Raw genomic sequence first — 22,622 nt, 5'->3', positions numbered from 1 at the left:
CCCGGGGAATTTGACACCAGCCTGGGCAACAAAGTGAGACCTCATCTCTACAAAAAAAATTAAAAATTGGCCAGGTGTGGTGGCACGTGCATGTGGTCCCAGCTACCGGGGAGACTGAGGCAGGAGGATCGCTTGAGCCCTGGAGGTTGAGGCTACAATGAGCTATGTTTGCCCTACTGCACACCAGCCAAGGTAATGGAGTGAGACTCTGTCTCAAATAATAATAATAATAGTAATAATAATAATAATAATAATTTTTAAAAGTGCTCACAGAACAGAATGGTCAGGAATTGAGGATGAGGAGCACCAGTTTTTTCTAACAATCCTAGATCCCAAGGGAAAAAAATCATACAAATGGAATATAATATTTCTTGCTAAAATTAAACAAAGTGAATCATCCACACATGTAACATGAAGTAAATGTGTGATGTCTGCCTTAAATGTGATGAGAAAATTTAATCAGGTGACATTTTAAACCTCTCTATGGGGTGGCCAAAAATCACCAAGTGGATTTTGATAAAATTTCCTGCATTTTATTTAGAGCAATATAGACAATGCTTTCAATTGTCAGAGCTATTCTCCAATGGACTTCCTCACTGGCTGTCTGGGCACTTCAGGCATCAGAGAATCACGGAGCTGGCCCTCTGAGTTCACGCAAGTGACATAGAGACACCATGGTCAGTTCCAATCAGACCTCCCCTGTGATGGGGTTCATCCTCCTGGGCCTCTCTGCCCATCCAAAGCTGGAGAAGACATTCTTCGTGCTCATCCTGTTGATGTACCTGGTGATCCTGCTGGGCAATGGGGTCCTCATCCTGGTGACTATCCTTGACTCCTGCCTGCACACGCCCATGTACTTCTTCCTGGGGAACCTCTCCTTCCTGGACATCTGCTACACGACCTCCTCAGTCCCCCTCATCCTTGACAGCTTCCTGACCCCCCGGAAAACCATCTCCTTCTCAGCCTGTGCAGTGCAGATGTTCCTCTCCTTTGCCATGGAAGCCACAGAGTGTGTGCTCCTGAGCATGATGGCGTTCGATCGCTATGTGGCCATCTGCAACCCCCTTAGGTACCCTGTGGTCATGAGCAAGGCTGCCTATGTGCCCATGGCTGCCAGCTCCTGGGTAGCTGGAAGCCTCACTGCCACGGTGCAGACATCCCTTGCAATGAGGCTGCCCTTCTGTGGAGACAACATCATCAACCACTTCACCTGTGAGATTCTGGCTGTCCTGAAGTTGGCCTGTGCTGATATCTCTGTCAATGTGATCAGTGTGGGAGTGGCCAATGTGATCTTCCTGGGGGTCCCAGTTCTGTTCATCTCTTTCTCCTATGTCTTCATCCTTGCCACCATCCTGAGGATCCCCTCAGCAGAGGGGAGAAAACGCCTTCTCCACCTGCTCTGCCCACCTCACAGTCGTGGTCGTCTTCTATGGGACCATCCTCTTCATGCATGGGAAGCCCAGGTCTAAGGACCCGCTGGGGGCAGACAAGCAGGACCTTGCAGACAAACTCATCTCCCTCTTCTATGGGGTGGTGACCCCCATGCTTAACCCCATCATCTATAGCCTGAGGAACAAGGATGTGAAGGCCGCTGTGAGGAACCTGGTATTTCAGAAACGTTTCCCCCAGTGATGGTGGAGGGGTCCTAATGGCTCTGTGCTTCCTAACTGCTCCCACCGGAGAGTCCCAGAGGACAAGATGAAAGGCCAAGTTGATCAAATGTTACACAGGTAAATCTCATTACACAGAATCTCGTTACATAGAAGGGCTCTGTAGAAACAGGAAACATTTAATGCAGCTCCACGGAAGTATGTTCTTGTTTGTCTAGACTTGTAGTTCTCATTCTCCATCATGGATACTGAACAAACTGATGTCAAGGAAAACTAACTCTTCACATTTTTGTTGTTGGACTAATGAAAAGCTCTAGTCTGTAGGTCTTGGATTCAATTGCTCCTTGGCTTCTTTCTTTGAACATTATTTGAATAGGTCCTTACTTTGATGTTACCTTTCAAGCTCTTCCTACTTCATATAACAGTTAGTTGTATTTTTCTCATTGTTTTGTTTTCTCCTTCTCATGTAAATTCTTAAAACTGTTTCCTCAATTTTTCTGTCTCCATATCTTCACAATTAACCTGTAGCGTTGTCTCTGTCTTTCGTGCTCACTCAGAGTCCTCACCAGAAAGTCATTCATGCTCTTGAAGAAGAGAGGGGAGTAAGGAAGGTGTGGCAAAACTGATGCAAGGGTCAAGGGCACAGACCTCTTTTCTTTTCCCTTTTGGAAGATATTGTCCATCCCTGGGCTCTGTCCCAGATGCCAGTGGCCTCTCATGAGCCATCAGTGTAACGTGAAAACTGAGATAAGTCCAGGAGGATCAAATAAATTCTATTAACCACCTGCCCTGGCTTAACCAAGCATGCAGCCAAGTGGCAGCCATCACTTGTTTTTTTCCACGTGAGAATCCCTAAGGCCATGTAATAGTCAGAGGAAGACGGAAACAATGACCAACAGGGGGCATCTAAGAATCACCCACATGATTGTGAGGAATTCCAAGGCGGCTCCAAATAATGATCAGTCTAGAAGTCCAATTAAAAGGATCAGCAGAAGAGAAAATGTCTGAGGTAAACTTTTAACCTCATAGAAACAAACTAAGAATTAAAATAAACATCCTAGCACTTTGGAAGGCTGAGGTCAGGAGTTTGAGACCAGCCTGGCCAGCATGGTCAAACCCCCATCTCTACTAAAAATACAAAAATTAGCTGGGCGTGGTGGTATGTGCTTGTAATCTCAGCTACATGGAAGGGTAAGGCAGAAGAATCACTGAAACCCGGGAGGCAGAGGCTGCAGTGAGCTGAGATATCACCACTGCACTCCAGCCCGGGTGACAGAGCAAGGCTCTGTCTTGAAAAAATAAAAAACAAAAAACTAAACAGCCTTTGCTGAAAATCAGTCAATGTGGGAAGATGGTGAAAATGTTAAGGAAAATTCTTTATATCTTCTGAAAACCACAGGTAACACAGAAATTATTCTTTGAAATTTTTGACTATTTTTTCAACTTTTCATGGGTAATAGAATCAGCACATTCAGCATAAAGAATTAATTAGACTTTACTGGTCTTTGTAGTTCATTGCTTTTCACTGTATTATATACACTGTGCCTACCTTATTCTTGCAATTTTCTATTTTTAACCCTGTTGAGAGGATTTCTTAAATCAAATTTCTTATTCAAAAAGAAATTAGAGAGGTGTGTACTCTCTTCATTTTCACATAATGGCAGGTGTCTTTTTCACCTTCATGCCTCTGCAATGGTGGTCTGTGTGTAGAACCTCTGACTCTTAGCCTGTTTCCCTCAGAGCTCTGTGAACGTTGTGTCGCTGACCTCTACAGACAGGACTGCAGAGCAGGCCAGTGGCAGTCAGTTCCTTATTCCTTGTTAGGTAATCTGTTTTCTTCTATAGAAAAGTCTAGAAATATCCTGCTACATATGGAAATCAAAACATATCCTTAGATCTAGAGAAGGTATGTGTTTTGCCACTGTTCTTACCCAGTGGTAAACCCTTTGTGAACAAAAGACCTAAAACTTCTTCTTTTAAAAAAATTTGCCATAGGTTATTGGGGTCCAGGTGGTGTTTGGTTCCATAGGTTCTTTAGCGGCAATTTGTGAGATTTTGGTGCACCCATCATCGGAGCAATAGACACTGTACCTATTTGTAGTGTTTTATCCTTCACCCTCCTCCCATCCTTCCCCCCAAGTCCCCAGAGTCCATTGCATCATTCTTATGCCTTTGCATCCTCATAGCTTAGCTCCTACATATCAGTGAGAACACACCATGTTTGGTTTTCCATTCCTGAGTTACTTCACTTAGAATCATAGTCTCCAATTTCATCCAGGTAGCTGTGAATGTCATTAATTTGTTCCTTTTTATGGCTGAGTAGTATTCCATTGTATATATATACCACAGTTTCTTTATCCACTGATTGATTGATGGACATTTGGGTTGGTTCCATGATTTTGCAATTGTGAATTGTGCTGCTATAAATATGTGTGTGCAAGTATCTTTTTTGTATGACTAAAAGACCTAAAACTTCTGTTTGGTGAAATGTTTCTTTTTTTCTTTTAAAATATTATTTGTTTTCATCTACTCTATTTTCTCCTTATGAATTTCATAATGGATTCCCCTGGTCTATCTTCCATGCCTCTCATCTTCTCTCAAACAATTTAAATATTCTTGTCTTTTTTTTCCCCTTAAGTCTAGGAGACCAACCTATGTAACAAACTTGCACCTCCTACACATATGCCTCTGAACTTAAAAGTTAAAAAAAAAAACAAGTTATTTTTAATTTTAAAATTCCTTTTGAGATTTGTCTTAAATACCATCTATTGAGTTGTATTTAATTTTGTCTTAAATACTATTTGTATTTGTTTGATAATTGAGAACTTTTTTCCAAGAAAACGTTCTTATTTTCCAGATATCTTTTCTCCTAGCCTCTTTTTATAGAGAGCTCTTGTTTTATTGACTCAAAAGTCTCTTGAATTCCACTGACAAAACTACAGAGAAATCACATTTGAGTAAGTTTGGGGAATGTAATTACTCCAATATATTATTCACCAGCTCACTTTCTTTGCCCTAGCCCTTTTCACTTCAGTAGATTTACTCGTGATCTCCAACATTAATAAATCGTGAATATGCCCAAGACTTTACGAGATGCAATAGTAGAATAATTACATTAGAAGTTAAGTTTGGATGCTGAACCTGGCTTTTCCTCAAACAGGCTGCATTCTCCCAGGCAAGTCCCTTCCTCCCTGACTCACAGTCTCCACAATTGTACAATGATCTCAGATTATTCTCAGCTCTTAAATTATCTGATTCTCGTACAATACCAATATTCTCTTCAACCATGGGAGAATCACCAAGAAGCACTGGGAGGGCTAAAGGAAACAGAGCCAGGCAATGTTTTGCAGTAAAACTGTAGCACAGACCACACCTTCCTCCTCAACAGTCTCTGGGACACTCTTAATTGCACCCTGCACACTTTCCAGCAAGCCTGAGGTCTACCTGTGCCAGCACTATGGCCACCATGGTGCTTACTTGGGCACAGACAAAACTGGCATCTGATGATCTCATTCTCCTTGAAAAAGGCAAAAGATATTACTTCTGTCATCCAAAGTACTCATGCTCAGGGCATCTGGAGGGAAACCCACAGTCTTCCGTTGAAACTTTATGATCTTCCAAAATCTTCATAGACCACTAAATTCCTTCTTACATCCTGTCCTCTAATTATACTACCCCAGCCCTTATTATCGACATCAATGACCAACCCTACATTTTTCAAACACCTTGCCTTTGAGCTGTTTTCTTGAGTTTAGAATGTCCTTCCCTTCTCCACTTATTACCAGTGAAAATGCTACTATTTGGAAATCAGTTTAAATATCACTTTTTCTGAGAAGACTTCCTTGACTCTGAGTGAGGGTTAATGAGTCCTTCCTTTGCCTGCCTAAAACATGTTACTTCTAACACAAATATAGCACTGACCTTACTCAGCCTTATTTGCATTATGGACATACCAGTCTCCTCCTCTCAACTCTGAACTCCTTAAAGACAGGTTACATGTCTAGTATACATCTATGCAGTCATCCCAATTGCCCACCATAGAGCTTGGCACAAGTAGAACTCAACAAATGCTTATTAAAATGAAAGAAATGTATCTCAGAAATCCCAGTTCTTGCTATATAAGCAAGAGACATAAGGGTAAATTTCTACCAAAAAAAAAAAAAAACCTACATATAAGAATTTTTATAACTTTATTCATAATAGCCAGAAATTGGAAATAGCACAAAAGTCTATCAACAGTAGAATGAATACATAAATTATGTTATACTTATTTAATGGGATGCTGCACTGCAATTAAAGAATGAGCTACTGATTTCTGCAGCTAAACTTGCAGTACCTATGAAAATGTGATACATGCAAATACGTGAATGTATCTCACGTTATGCTGTATAAAAAGATACACACAAAGGATTATGGACTATATAACTGCATTCACATAAAGTTGAAAAAAATAAAAATAGATATTAACAGAAGTCACAATAGTGGTCTCCCCTAAAAGAGAGGGAAGAGAGGGGAATGTAATTGAGGAGGAAAATAAGAGGGGTTTCTAAGGTACTGGAATATTCTAATTTTTACCCTGGAAAGGGGTATATGATGTGTATTTTCTTACTTTTCCTTGAATTGTATGCATATGCTTTTTATACTCTTTTGTATATGTAATATAACTTACAAAAAAATTCAATGCAAGGCATAATGACTTATGACTATGAATGCAGCATGAATTTGACTCTAGGACTTTTAGAGCTGGTGTACAAGGCAGGCATATCATTTGTGGAAGAGGTGGATGGGACTGCCTAAGTCTTATTTCTTGCTAACACTGGGCAGGCTCCTCTTATATACCAAGGACATCCGTGGAATGAGAGCTCATCACACCACCCCCAGCATTAGAATTAAATGGGAAAGGGAAAACTGGAGTGTGATCAAGAAACTGTAGTGTATCAGAAAACAGTGGTCCACGTTGAAGATGCTTCTGGCTGCTGCCTGGGCAGTCACAGCTCTCAGTTTTGGATCTTAGAAGTGGAGGTTACCCGATCCCAGTGGTAAACCAGCCACGCTCTTACAAATGCACAAACACAGGATTCTCATGCACACACACACACACAGAGGAAAAGACTTAGCTGTGCATAACAGGATGCCCCTTGTTTGATTGACTGCTTTTTTTGAAGTCCACAGCTGCTGTGCCTCTGAAACTCTCTGTTAGGAGGCATGACCAGGTTTATTTGTGACCCTTTAAAAGGCTGGCCTGGGTAGCAGCTGCCTAATAGACCCCATTTGGTGGGATAGAGACAAGAGATCTTCTAGGTTGCTGGCTTTCATCCAATCCTGAATTTGAAAATGGTCAAAGGGACTGAACTACAAGGATTTTTCCAGTGTAGTGGGTTTCACATTCTCCCAGGTCTAGCATGGACTGGTGAGAGTTCTTATTAACAGGGGTTCATGTTAATCCAGGCAAGGCCAGAATGATCCTTCCTCCCTAATGCTTCCCAACAGCACTGCAGAACGGGTAGGAAGAAAGGGAAGGAGGGAAGAAAGTATTTCTGGAGAGACTTCAGAATAATTAGATCATGGGGCATAATCCCAGATATGTAAGAAGTTTCTTAAGTTTGTGACTTGAATTTCTAAGTTTTAAATCACTTCAGAGACTAGAAAAGACCCCATAACAGAGTGGAATCTAAACTGATTCATATATGTAATGTGCGGTCCTTTGTGGCTTTTACTTAAACACAGAATAAAGACAAGAAATGTAACTTTCACCTATTTCAGGTGCTAACACTTCTGGGAGACGCTTTCAGATGAGATCGGATATTTATAGCCATTTGCCAACATATTTTGTGATAAAAACAAAGGAGGCAACTTTTTAAAGATTTGTAACTCTTTTTTGTTCACAACTCCAACTCTTCTTGACTCAGCCCCATCCCTGGCCTCAGATCTAGTGGCACAGGAGGACGGAAAAGGAAAAAAAAAAAGACTTCTCACGTGTTGTAAAAGGAAGTCCAAGAGAGAAATGTATAAGATCATTTAGTCCCTGGGATGAAATATTCTGTAAACTAATATATTCCAAAGTGAGAAGTGTGGAAATGTGGGGCCCAGAGAGGAAGAGGGACTTAACAATTTCCATGCATAGAGTGATTGGTGAATGCCAGTTTCCCCAGTGCGTAAGTCTGATATCTTCCTATAACTCATAATCCCTGAGTGAAGCTGAACCATCATCACATTCATAGGGGCAAACCTAGAGATTTTCCTGCCTGTGTCAATATGAGAGAACACTTTCTGGCAGTCAGAACTGTGCAAAGAGAAAAGATGAACCTGGGCAGGCAATGAGATAGATGCCTTCCCAGGAGATCAAACAGATAATGGGGAGGCAAGTGGTGTACAAGCTGGGATACAGTCAGAGGGTCAGAGTAAATGACAGGAGGTGCCTTCCCTGCAGATAAGACATGAGACGCAACTAGAAATAAATGAAAAGACACAAAGATAAGCTCTAGACGCAACTAGAAATAAATGAAAAGACACAAAGATAAGCTGGGAAAGAGCCAGCTCCAGGAACAGGTGACCAACATACTGGACTTAGCATGGATGAGAGTTGAGAAAAAACATGGCTCCAGGCACACAGGGGGCCAGACTCTCCCAAGCTGGGCTTTGCGGTGTTCTCGCAGGTGAGGCTACACACTATTATTACCCAGGCAGACCAACTCTAAACTACAGGAATGGCACCTGTGTTTCCAGGAGAGGAGGGCAGCTTCCCATTCTCATTTCCTCCCATATAACCCTTCCTGTCCCTCAAGTCATTCCCTGAAAAGTCTTCCTGATCTCGTTCACCACTCAAGGCACTGTATATAATTTTTTGGGTCACCCACCTCGGTCCCCAAGCACCTAGGAGCCTTCCACACTCTGGTCAGGTTGAAGCCATCTCAGTCCCTTAAAAACACTGTCATGGCTCCACACACGGAGTGCTTCAGAAGAGTTGGCTGATGAATGGACAAATGATTAAATACCCCTGAGTTCTGTGTAAATTGTGAGAGAGAACTGAGGAAGAATAGTTCAGTCTCTAAAAGTTACTGGAGCCAAGTGTAGTGCCTCATGCCTATAATACCAGCACTTTGGAAGGCCAAGGCAGGAGGATTGCTTGAGGCCAGGAGTTTAAGACCAGCCTGGGCAACATAGTAAGACCCCATCTCTATAAAAAATAAAAAAATTAGCTGGCCACCGTGGCACATACTTATAGTCCTAGACTTCTGGAAGCTGAAGTGGAAGGATCGCTAAAGCCCAGGAGGTCAAGTTTGCAGTAAGCTATGGTCACACCATTCCACTCCATCCTGGGTGACAGAGTGAGACCCTGTCTATAAAAAATAAATAAATAAGAAAAAAAAAAAAGAAAATCTCAAATTGAATGATAAAAGATAATTGAAAGATATTACTTAGAATTATCTGAAAATGATTTTTAAAGGAGTGTAATAAAAATTCCTCAACAAGCATTTACAAACATGTTTGAGACAAATGAAAAAAAGAGTAAATCTCAGCAAATAAATAGAAAATATAAAGACAAAGCCAAATGGACATTTTAGAATGGAAAAAAAATGCAATAATTTATTTTTAAAACTCAATAGATAAGCTCAACAACAGAAGAGAGGGAAAGGATTAAAGAATCAGTGAACTTGAGAACAAAACTTTGGAAATTCCCCCATTCCCAACAAGACTGAAAAAATCCACTGATTAAAAAAATGAAAGGAGCCCTGAGACCTGTAGGATTATAAGAAAAGATCTAATGCATGTTTTCATCATAATATGGAAAGGAGATGAGAAAGGTAGAGCTAAAACAGTATTTGAAAAAATAATGGCTGAAAATTTACCAAATTTGGCAAAATATATAAATCACTCAGTCCAAAAACTGAGTAAACTTCAAATTGGATAAGCCCAAAAAAATCCATACCAAGATACATCGCAGTCAAACTTTTGAAAACTAAAAGATGAAGAAAAAAATCTTGAATCAGTGGAAGAGAAAAAACATCTCATCCACAGGGAAAAAAACAATTCAAAGAACAATGAATTTCTCATAAGAAACAAAACAGGCCCCAAAAGAGCGGTGCAACATTTTTCAAGTGCTGAAAGTAAAGAGCTGTCAACCCATAATTCTATATCTAGTGACATGAGAATTCAATACTTCAGGAGTGGAACTGTAATGAAGACATTCTGTGATGAGGGAAAAGTAAGAGAATTTGTAATTAACAACTCTACCCTAAGATAATAGCTAAATAAGTTCTCTAACAGAAAAAAAAAACACTAAAAAATAAAGTAACTTAAAACACCATAAAGAAATAAAGAACAATGGAGAGAATAAATATGAGTAAATATAACAGGTTTTCCATCTTCCCTTGAGTTTTCAAGTTTACATTTGATGGTTGAAGCAAAATTATAACACTGCCTAATGTAGTTCTCAATGTAGATAGAGAAAATATTTAAGACACTTATCACTGGAGGATAGTAAAGGCAGATACAGGGAGATATGATTTCTGCACTTCACTTGAAATGATGAAATATGGCTACTACTAGAACACAGTAATTTATACATGTATAATATAATACCTAGATTAATCAATAAAAAAATCTTTACACAGTGGTGCATTCAAATCCACTGTATGTAATTCAAAATGGAACTCTAAAGTATATTTAAGAGGCTGACAGAAAGGCAAAAAAAAGGAAATAGGGTAAGAAAAAACAGACATGTCTTAACCTGTTCAGGCTGCTATAACAAAATACCATAAACTGAGTTAATTCTCACAAATTTGGAGGCTGGGAAGTTCAAGATCAAGGCATTGGCAGATTTAATGTCTGGTGAGAGCTCACTTCCTCATACACAGGCACATTTTCACTGTGTCCTCACATGGTGTAGTGGGGAGGGGTTCTTCTAGGGCCTCTTTTATAAGGGTGCTTATCCCATTAAAATGAGATCCTGGCTTTTATGCCCTTATCACCTCCCAAATGTTTCTCCTCATTATGCCATCATATTGAGTATTAGTTTTAAACAAATAAATTTGTTGGGGGAGAGACATAAATATTTAGTCATTTCAAGAGGGAACAAAAAACCAAAAATAAAATGGTAGACTCAAACACTAAAATATCAATAATTACATTAAATATAAATCATCTAAACATGCCTATTAAAAGACATATATTTAAAGAGTAGATTAAAAATCGACCTAACTACACAGAGTTTATAAGAAACTTGTTTCAAATATAAAAATACAGATAAATTAAAAGTAAAATGATGGAAATTGTATCAATTGAAGCAGAAAAAAAGCACTTTTAAAAAATAACACCTATTAATGACAAAAAGCTTTCAGAAAACTAGAAATAGATGGAAACTTCCTCAATCTGATAAAGAATATCTACCCAAAAAGCATAGTTAACATCATATTTTGTGATGAATCACTGACTTTGTTCCCCCAAAGATTGGAATAGGCAAGGATGTTCATTCTCACCATTGCTATTTAACATTGTACTGGAAGATCTAGATAGCACAGTAAGGCAAGAAAATGACAAAAAATGAACACAAAAAAGAAAGGAAGAAATAAAGTGCTTCTATTTGCAGATAACATAATTTTCTTTATAGAAAATCCTAAGAGTCTATAAGAAAATTTCTAGAACTAATAAAATGAGTTAAGCAAGGTCATAGGATACAGGGTCAATACACAAAGATCAATGATACCTCTACATACTAGCAATGAACATGTGGAACTAAAATTAAAAAATACAATATTATGTATTTTCACTGCAAAAAATAAAATACTTAGGTATAAATATAACAAAACATATAGGATGTGTATGCTGAAAACTACAAAATGCTGAAATCAAGCATCTAAATAAATGGAGAGACAGATTGTGTTCATGGGTTGGAACACTCATTGTAGTGAAGATATAAAGTCTACTCAAATTGATGTGCAGACTTAACACAATTTCCATCAAAATCCCAGAAAGACTTTTTGTATATATAGATAAGATTATTCTAAAATGTACAAAGAAAGGTAAAAGAACTTATACAGCTAAAATAATTTTGGGTACAAGTAAAAATAAAGTGGGGAGGAATCACTCCTTCTGGCTTTAAGATTTCTTACATAGCTACAGCAATCTTGTGAAGGGCACAAAAGACCATGTAGTATTGGCAGAGGGACAGACATGCAGATAAAGGAAACAGAATAGAGAATTAGGAAATAATTATTTTCTAATTCAATGACATAAGGATAGTCTTTGCAACAAATGGCACTGGAGCAATTGACTATCCATAGGAAAAAGAAAACCAAAAACTTTAATAAAAGTCTCATATATTGTGCAAAAATTAACTCACAAGAAACCCAGATCAACATGGCTGACTAGGGATGCCAAACACTCATCTCCTGCACAAAGAAGAAGCAAAACAACAAATAACTGTACTATGAGTAGAGTGACTAAAGGATAACACAGAAATACGGCAAGAAACTGATGAAAGTCCCCTGAGGCATGGAAACTTGTGATGACAGAATAGACAAAGAGAAACACTCAGCTGGGGTCAGCTCAGAGTCAAGAGGGACTTCTCATTGTGGGAAAAAGGTAAGCAGATGATCCTCAGCAGTCCCCATTTCAACTGATGACATCTGCAATCTTAGCTGCTGGCATGCCTCACAATCCTCACAAGGCTTAAATCCATAATAGGGAGCTGCCTGGAGTCTACACAACCTCATTGCTGTAGAGAAGGAACACACACAAAGTATCCCCTCACTTCCCAGGACCAAAGCTGCTACAGCATGGTGGCCATTTTGGGAATGCTGTTGCTGTTAGTGTGCATCTTGACCTAGGAGCCAATAGCTCCTACATCTCTACATTTTTGGAGACTAGCCATCATCCCCCCATACACATATGGAAAACTGAAGGTGCTACTACCCCAGCTAGACCCAGAAGTACAGCCTTAACCCCAGCACCTGAGCCTATGCATTTCCCTATATTCCAGGGAGCAGGCATATCAGGACAGCATGGAGGCCACCCCTGGGACTGGAAGAACAGATGTACACATTTCTTAGAGCCATAAAACAAACTGACTGATACCCACCACCAATGACCCTGTCCCTCCAATGGCAGAAGTGTCATACATTACAAATATATTCCAAGAACCCAGAACTGGTCCACCTGGCACCCACCACTGCCACTCACTCTGCCCTTTCCCTATGGAAGCTACTCCAGAAAATTGAAAGGGCTGACTGTTCCATTAGATGCACAAAATACCAATGTAGGGACACAAGAAACATGAAAAACAAACCAAAAAAATGACATCTTAAAAGGAACACAATAATTCTCCCATAACAAAACCAAAGGAAAGGAAATCTATGAAGTGCCTGAGAAGGAATTCAAAATAATGATCCTAGGAAACTCAGTGACATACAAAAGAATACAGATAGATAATTGAATAAAATCAGAAAAATAATCATGATCACAATAAGGAATTCAAAAAAGAGAAGAATTCATAAAAAAGAACTAAACCAACCTTGGTGCTGAATAATTCAAAGAATAAATAAAAATACAATTGAGAGTTTCAACAGTAGAGAAATAATTTTTTCACTTGAAGACAGACCTTTTGAAATAACTCAGTGGAACTAAAAAAAAAAAAGACAAAAGAATTTAAAAGAATGAAGAAAACCTATATGATTTATGCATTCCATTGAGCAAATATTGGTATTATGGGAATTCCAGAATGAACAGAGATTGGAAAGGCATAAAAAGTCCTACTTAATGAAATATTAACTGAAAACTCTTCAAGTCTTTAGAGAGATATAGACATCCAGATCCAGGAATTTCAAAGATCCCCAGATAAAATTAACTCAAAAAGGTCCTTTCCAGGGTACATTATAGTCAAATTACCAAGAGTCAAAGACAAAGAGAAAAATTTAAAGACAGCCAGAGAAAAGAATCGAGTCACATAAAAGGGAATACCTATTAGACTAATAGCAGATTTCTCAGCAGAAACCTTATGGCCCAGAGGAATGATATAGTCAAAGTACTGAAAGAAAAAAACTAGCAGCCAAGATTACTATACTCAGCAAAGCTATCCTTCAGAAATTAAGGAAAAATAGCCTCTTTTTAAGACAAGCAAAACCTGAGAAAATTCATGACTAGATCAGCCTTGCAAGAAATGCTCAAGGGATTTTTATATCTGAAATGAAAGGATAACTACTATTATGGAAACATGTGAAAGTATAAAACTCACTGCTAGAGCAGATAAACAAATGAGAAAAAGAAAAGACTCAAACTGTATCAACTATACAGAATCACCAAACCACAAAGATAAGCAATAAAAGAATAATAAAGAAAGAAAGGATATATAAAACAACCTGAAAACAAGGAACAAAATGACAGGAGTAAGTACTCAGCTACAATAATAACCTTGAATAAAAACAGATGAAATTATCCATTTAAAAGATATAGATGGGCTGAATGGATAAAAAGAACATGACTCAACTATATGCTGTCTACAAGAAACTCATTTTACCTATAAAGACAAACACAGACAGAAAGTGAAGGAATAGAAAAAGATATTCCACACAAATGGATACCAAAAATGAACAGGAATAGGTATATTTACACTAGATAAAATAGACTTTAAATTAAAAACCGTAGAAAGAGACAAAAGGGTCACTATACAATGATTAAGGGATTAATTAAGCAAGGGGATTATATAACAATCATAAATATTTATACACCCAGTACTGGAGAACCCAGATAGATAAAGCAATCATTAGATCTAAAGAGTGAGAGAAATCCTAATACAATAATGGCTAAGGACTTTACCATCCCATTGTCAGGACTGGACAGATCATCTAGACGGAAAACCAAAAAGAAACATTGGATTTAAATTGCACTATGAACCAACTAAATCTAACAGACATTTGCAGAATATTTCATCCACAAGCTGCAGCACACACATTCTTCACATCAGCACAGGAGCATGCTCCAGGATAGACTGTATGTTAAGCCAAAAAATAACTCTCAACAATTTTTTGAAAATGAAAATCATATCAAATATCCATTATTTACCACAATGGAATAAAACTATAAATCAGTAACAAAAGGAACTTTAGAAACTTAATGAATATGTGGAAACTGGAAAACATGCTTCTGAATGACCAATGGGTCAATGAAGAAATTAAGAAGGAATATAAAATTTTCCTGAAATAAATGAAAATAGAAAAACAACATGCCAAAACCAATGAGACATAGCAAAAGCAGTATTATGAGGGAAGTTTACAGCAATAAACATCTACATTTTAAAAGTAAAAAGAATACAAATAAACAACCTATTGGGGCACCTCGAGGAAACAGAAAAGGAAGAACAAACCAAACCCCAAATCAGTAGGAGTACAGAAATGACGAAGATTAGAGCATAAATAAATGAAAGAGTATTTTAAATGCATATTAAATATCAAGGAAACAAAAATTTGGTCTTTTGAAAAGATTGATAAAATTGACAAACCACTAGCTATACAGAAAAAAAGAAAAGGCCCAAGTAAATAAAACCATAAATACGAAAGAGACCTTACAACTGATGCAACAAAAATCCAAAGGATCATTAGAAACTATTACAAACAAGTACACATTGACATTTGGAAAACCTAGATGAAATGGGTATACTCCGGGACACACGCAGCCTATCAAGATAGAACCAGGAAGAAATAGAAAACCTGCACTAACTAATGATGAGTAATAAGATTGAAGTACTAAAAACCTCTTTCAACAAATAAAAGCTCAAGTCCAGTGGCTTTACTGTTGAATTTTACTTGAAAATTACTGTTGAATTTTACCATGGGATTTTACTTAACATTTAAAGAAGAGTTAACACCAATTCTTCACAAACCATTCCAGATAAATTTAAGGGGAGGAAATTTTTCCAAACTTACTCTATGAGGTCAGCATTACCCTGATACCAAAAGCAGAAAAGGACACAACAAAAAGAGAAATGCAGGCCAATATTCCTAATGCACATATATGCAAAGCCTTCAACAAAATACTAGCAAATCAAACGTGACAGCACATCAAAAAAACACCATGATTGAGTGGGATTTATGTCAGGATGCAAGGATGATTCAACAGACGCGAATGAATGAATGTGATATATCACATCAACAGAATGAAGAAAAAATACCATAGGATTATCTCAATAGCTGTGGAAAAATGATTTGATAAAAATCAACATTCTTTCATGATAAAAATTCTCAACAAAATAGGTATAGAAGAAATGTACCTCAACACAATAAAGGCCACATATGACAAACCAGTAGCTAACAGCATACTAAGTGACAAAAAGTTGAATGCTTTTTCTCGAAGAACTGGAAGAAGACAAGGATGCCTACTTTTACCACGCTTATTCAGCATTGTACTGAAAGGCCTAGCCAGAGCAAGCAGGCAAGAAAAAGAAATAAAGGGCATTCAAGTTACACAGCAAGAAGTAAAATTGTTCTTGTTTACGGAAGAAGACATGACCTCACAAAGAGAGAAACCTAAAGACTCCCCCAGGAGAAAAAAAAGCCACTTAGAACCAATAAATGAAATCAGTAAAGTAACAGGATACAAAAATTAATACACAAAAATCAGTAGTGTTTCTATATACCAATAACAAACTAGCTGAAAAAGAAATCAAGAATGCAATTTTACTTGCAATAGTCACACCCAAAATACCTAGAAATAAATTTAACTGAGGATGTAAAAGACTTCTACCAGGAAAACTATAAAGTTCTGATGAAAGAAATTAAAGAGGATGCAAAACAGTACAAAGACATCTCATGTTGATGGGTGGGTTGGAAGAATTCATACTGTTAAAATAAATGACCATACTACCAAAAGCAATCTACAGCTTCAGTATCATCCCTATCAAAATATCAAAGATCTTCTTAGCAGAAATTTTTTAAAGTCCTAAAATTCTTATGGAACTACAAAAGTCCCTGAATAGCCAAAGTAATCCTGAGGAAAAAAAGCAAAATTGGAGATATCAAACTATGTGACCTCATACTGTAGCTTTTATAGCCCAAACAGCATGGCACTGGCATAAAAAGAAAGATATAAAACAATGAAACCGGCTGGGTATGGTGGCTCACACCTGTAATCCTAGCACTTTGGGAGGCTGAGGTGGGTGGATCACCTGAGGTCAGGGGTTTGAGACCAGCCTGGCCAATATGGTGAAACCCCAACTCTACTAAAAAATACAATAATTAGCCAGGTGTTGCGGTGGGCACCTGTAATCCCAGCTTCTCAGGAGGCTGAGGCAGTAGAATCACTTGAACCTGGGAGACAGAGGTTGCAGTGAGCGGAGATCACTCCATTACACTCCAGGCTGAGTAACACAGTGAGACTCTGTCTCAAAAAAAAAAAAAAAAAAAAAAAAAAAAAAAAGAACAATGAAACAAATAAACAAATACAGAACCCAGAAATAAATTCACATATTTAAGGCCAACTGATTTTTGACAGAGGTGCCAAAATCATTCACGGGGGAAAGGACGGTCTCTTGAAAAAATGGTGTTGGTAAAACTGGATATCTATATGCAGAATAATGAATCTAAGACACCCATTTCTCACCATATACAAAAATAAGACCCAAAATTACTAGAAACTACTAGAAGAAAACATAGGGAAAACACTTTAGGACACTGGTCTGCGAAAAGATTTTTACGAAGAATGCACAGGCAACAAAACCAAAAATAAACAAAGAGGATCATATACAACTAAAAAGCTTCTGCACAGCGAAAGAAGCAACCAACAGAGTGAAGAGACAATCTACAAGGAATTAATATCTAGAATATACAAATAACTCAACTCAATGGCCAACAACAACAAAAATATAGTTGACCCTTGAATAGCAACTTGAACCATACAGGTTCACTTATACATAATCTTTCTTCTACCTCTGCCACCCCTGAGACAGCAAGACCAACCCTCCCTCCTCCACTTTCCCCACCACCTACTCAACATGAAGACAAATAAGGATGAAAAACTTTGTGATGATCCACTTCTACTTAATGAATAGCAAATATATTTTCTCTTCCTTATGATTTTCTTAATAGCATTTTCTTTCTCTAACTTACTTTATTGATAGAATACAGTATATAACACATATAACATATAAAATATGTGTTAATTGACTGCTTCTGACATTGGTAAGGCTTCCAGTCAAGAGAAGGCTAATAAGTTTTTGAGAAATCAAAAGTTGTACATGGATTTTCAACTGTGCTGGGGGTTAGAGCCCCTAACCCTCACATTATTCAAATGTCAACTATAATATGATTTAAAAATTGGCAAATGGCCGGGTGCAGTGGCTCACACCTGTAATCCCAGCACTTTGGGAGGCTAAGGCAGGTGGATCACAAAGTCAGGAGTTCGAGACCAGCTTGACCAACATGGAGAAACCCCATCTCCACTAAAAGTACAAAAATTAGCTGGGCATGGTGGTGTGCACCTGTAATCCCAGGATACTGATGCAGGAGAATCACTTGAACCCAGGGGTGGAGGTTGCAGTGAGCCAAGGCCATTGAACTCCAGCCTGGGTGACAGAGCAAGACTCTGTCTCGAAAAAAAAAAAAAAAAAGCAAATGATCTGAATAGACATTTCTCAAAAGAAGACATACAAACGACCAATGAGTATATGAAAAAATGCTCTATATCATTAATCATCAGGGAAATGCAAATCGAAATTGCAATGAGACATCATCTCATCCCAGTTAGAATGACTACTATCAAAAGAGAAAAATAACAAATGCTAGCAAGGATGAAGAAAAAAGAGAACGCACATGTTGTTGTTAAGAATATAAACTACAACAGCTATTATGAAAAACAGTATGGAGGTTCCTCAAAAAATTAAAAATAGAATTACCACATGATTCAGCAATCCCACTAATGGGTATATATCCAAAGGAAAGGAAATTAGTATATTGAGAAGCTATCTGCATGCCCATGTTTACTGCAGCACTATTGACAATAGCAAAGATATGGAATCAACCTAAGTGTCCATCAAGAGATGAATGGATGAAAAAAATGTGGTTTATGTACAAAATAGAATACTATTTGGCCATAAACAAGAATAAAACCTGTTATAGGCAGCAATATGGATGAGCCTGGAGTACATGTTAAGTGAAATAAGCCAGGCACAGAAAAATAGATACCATATGTTTCCACTCACATGTGGAAGTTAAATAAGCTGATCTCATAAAAGTAGAGAACAAAGCAGTGATAACTAGAGGCTGGGAAGTGGGGGTAGGGGAGGAGGGAGAATTTGGCTAATGCGTACAAAATCATAGCTAGAGAGAAGGAATAAGTTCTAGTATTCTTTAGTCCTGTAGGGTAACGACAGTTAATAATAATTTATGCTGTATTTTCAAATAGCCAGAAGAGAGTATTTTGAATGTTTCCAACACAAAGAAATGCTAAATGTTCAGGGTGATGGATATGCTAAAACAACAACAACAACAAAAAAAAAATCTTGATTTTATCTATGTACATTGTATACAGATATTTGAATGTCACCTTGAAGCCCAAGTGACAAATAAAAATTAACTTACAATGCATCACAGATTTAAATTTAAAGTGTAAATCTATAAATCTCCTAGCAAAAAAAATATAGGAGGGAAATCTTTGCAACATCAAGCACGGTGGAGAGTTCTTAGGCATAACAACAAAAGGCACAATTCATGAAAAAAAGATAAATTCGGATGTCACCAAAACAAGTTTCAAATCTGACAGTATACAACAATAACAATAATTCAATCAGAAAATGGAAAAAATATATGAAGATACATCATGTCCAAACAGAATCTACAGCAGCAAACAGCAATGAAAAGATGTTCAACATCACTAAACTTTATGGAAATGTAAATTAAGACCATAAGGAATCACTTCACACCTCTTGGAACAGGTAAAATAAAACATGTTCACAGCACTGAAGTTGGCAAGCATTCAGAGACACTAGATCTCTCACACATTACTGGTGGGAGGTGTATATGAAACACCTACTTGGGAAAACAGGCAGTTCCTAAAAAACTAAATATATGCTTGCCATATAACTCAGCAATTACACTAAACTAAATAACACTCTGGTATTTATCCCAGGAAATCAACATTTATGTCCACACTAAAAAAGCTACTATGCAATTAATTGTTCACAGTAGCTTTATTTGCAATAGCCAAAAATTGGGACAACCAAAATGTCCTAAAATGGGTGAATGGATAAACAAACTTTGGTACATCCATGCCATAGAATACTATTCAGCAATAAATAGAAACTAATTACTGATATATGCAGCAACACGAATAGACCTCACAGCATTACACTAAGTGAGAAAAAGGCAATATCAAAAGATTATGTACTGTGTTATTCCATTTCTACAAATTCTCAAATGACAAAATTGTGGGGATGGAAAACAAATTAGTGGCTGTCAGTCATTACAGATGGTGTGGGGAGGAGATTAGGTATGACTAGAAAGGGATAGCATAGGGGACACGTTTGTGGTGACAGAACAGTGCCATGTCTTGATTGTGTTGGTTGTTGTATGAATCCACACATGCAATAAAATGAAATAAAACTATACACATACACATTGCACTAATGTCAATTTCTTTTTTTTTCTTCTTCTTCTTTTTTCTATGTGTCCAAGGCATGAACCAGGCATAAGCACAGATCAAAAGCCAAGCTGGGATAAACAAGGGGTTGCTTTGTCCCTGGCTGATATGAAATGGGCACCACCAACCAGATGCCACTCTACTCAGGTCAGGGACATAATGTCAATTTCTTAGTATGCTATTGCATATTGAATATTGTGTATTTAGGCAAGGTGTAACAAGCAGGCAAAACTAGCAGAAGGATACAAGACACATCTTTGCATTATCTTTGCCACTTTCTGTGAATCTATATTTTAAAGTTTGGAGGTTTTTAAAACAGGTAACAATAATTCAATGCCGTTTTCTAATCAATATTCTTAGCCAAACAGGAACAAAAGGGCATATTCTTTACAGAAGAAAAATTATCTGTGAAAACCTATGGCAAATATCATAATAAATGGTGAAAATAGTGAAAGTATTCACTTTGAGATGGGAATGAGATAAGGAAGTTTGCTATTGCCGCTTTTCATTCAGTATTGAACTGGAGGAACCAGCTTGTGCAACAAGGCAAGAAAAAGAAACGAGAAGTCTAAAATTTTTGAAGCAAGAAAAAAAACTGTCATTATTCACAGATAATATTATTGTGACCTATGAGAAAATCTAAAATAATTTACAGATATAAGAATTGAAAAGGGTTTATGAGACTAGACTGTGAGGACAGATTTTTGAAAATGAAAATAAATTTAAAAGAATAGAAAATAAAAATTTTATTTTTTTTTTAAAGAAAAGAGAGTTTAGCCAGGTCACTAGAACTAAATTAAAAGCAAAAAGGAATCTATTGCATTTCTACATTCCAGTAAGAGATAATGAAATTTTTTAAAAAGACACCAAGAAATATACATTAACTAGGGGTAAACCTGGCAAAGAGTTGTAAGATCTTTAGGCATGAAAGTATAAATTATAAGAAATTTTGAATAATATTAAAATAAAGAGAGAACTGTTTATCAATCACAAGTTGGAAAACTCAATGTTATAAAGATGTTAGTTCTCTTCAAATTGATCTATAGAGCCAATGTTATCCTTATTTATTTATTTATTTATTTAAAGACAGAGTCTCACTCTGTTGCCCAGGTTGGAATGCAGTGGTGTGATCTCAGCTCACTATAGACTGCACCTCCTGGGTTCAAGCGATTCTCTTGCCTCAGCCACCCGAGTAGCTGGGATTACAGGCACATGCCACCATGCCTGGCTAATTTTTGTATTTTTAGTAGAGATGGGGTTTCACCGTGTTAGCCAGGCGGGTCTCGATCTCCTGACATCAAGTGATCCACACACCTTGGCCTCCCAAAGTGCTGGGATTACAGATATGAGCCACCACACTTGGCCTTATCTCAATTTTTAATCACAGAAAGAACTATTGTAGAACTTAATAAGCTGGTTGTATAGTTTATGCAGAACAAAAGGACCAACAACAGCTATGACAAATTTGAAGAAGTATTGGATGGAGGTGAAGGGATGTGCCCTATGAGAAATGAAGACATACTATAAAGCAATCAATGAGGGCAGTGTAGTGATGACACAGGAATAGACAAATAAACCAATAGTAACAATCAGCAATGCCACACACAGATCCATTCCTGTTACAAGACCTGATGCATGGCAGAGATGGCATTGCAGATCGGTGGAGAAAGAATAGGTTGTAAATTCAATTAGGAAAACCAGGAATATGTACGTATACCAGGATAAATGTATAAAATATTCATAGTAGCATTGGTTGGGAAGCAACCCAATTACTCATCTAGGTATACATAAGCTGTGTTAACTTTATTTGATGGATTTTAACAATATAAATTAACAAACTTAGCTATGTCCATAAATGTAGATGATCACAGAAACATAATATTGAGTGAAGAAACAAGTCAAAAAAAAAATACCTACGACTGATATAATTTATCCAGAGTTTAGAAAGAGGCAAACCTAAATTATGCTGCTTAAGGATGCATACATAGACAATAAAGTTTAAGAAAAGCAAGGAAGTGATTATAACTAAAATCAGGAGTGTAGTTATCTCTGGAAGGAGGAAAAGAAGACTAGGATCAGGAAGGGATACCCCAGGAGCCTCAAAGGTACTGGCAACGTTCTGTCGCTTAAATTAGGTGGTAATTACTAATATCCTCTAAAGATATGTTTTATATACTTTTATATTAATATGTGTGCGCTATATTTCACATTTTAAATTATTATAAATATCAAAAGTTTTAAGTACCAAGTTTTAAATGCTATAGTGCCATATAACTTCTCACCTATCAGATTGGCTAAGACCAAAACGCTAGCATACTATGTTGGCAGAATGTGGGAACACAGACATTCTCATTCACTGTTGAGAGGAATATGTAAATTTGACAATCT

General features: G+C 37.4%; 1 protein-coding gene, 1 long non-coding RNA gene and 1 other non-coding gene across 3 annotated transcripts in view; 1 reads left to right on the top strand and 2 right to left on the bottom strand.

The window, feature by feature from the left end:
• LOC141583753 (uncharacterized) overlaps positions 1 to 22,622 on the bottom strand; it is a 121,961-nt gene that overhangs the window by 51,010 nt on the left and 48,329 nt on the right. The gene's annotated exons all lie outside the window — the stretch shown is intronic.
• Positions 675 to 1,632, top strand: LOC101043949 (olfactory receptor 13C7-like). The gene is given in 2 exon segments (XM_010331742.3): positions 675 to 1,384; positions 1,386 to 1,632. Coding segments are annotated over 2 exon segments (957 nt in total).
• LOC120366489 (small nucleolar RNA SNORA48) lies at positions 20,257 to 20,391 on the bottom strand. The gene has a single exon (XR_005581143.1). It is a non-coding gene; the product is annotated as a small nucleolar RNA SNORA48 (small nucleolar RNA).

This window comes from Saimiri boliviensis, chromosome 2 (assembly GCF_048565385.1).
Source record: "Saimiri boliviensis isolate mSaiBol1 chromosome 2, mSaiBol1.pri, whole genome shotgun sequence".
Taxonomy (NCBI): domain Eukaryota; kingdom Metazoa; phylum Chordata; class Mammalia; order Primates; family Cebidae; genus Saimiri; species Saimiri boliviensis.
This window is presented reverse-complemented; position numbering and strand designations above follow the sequence as displayed.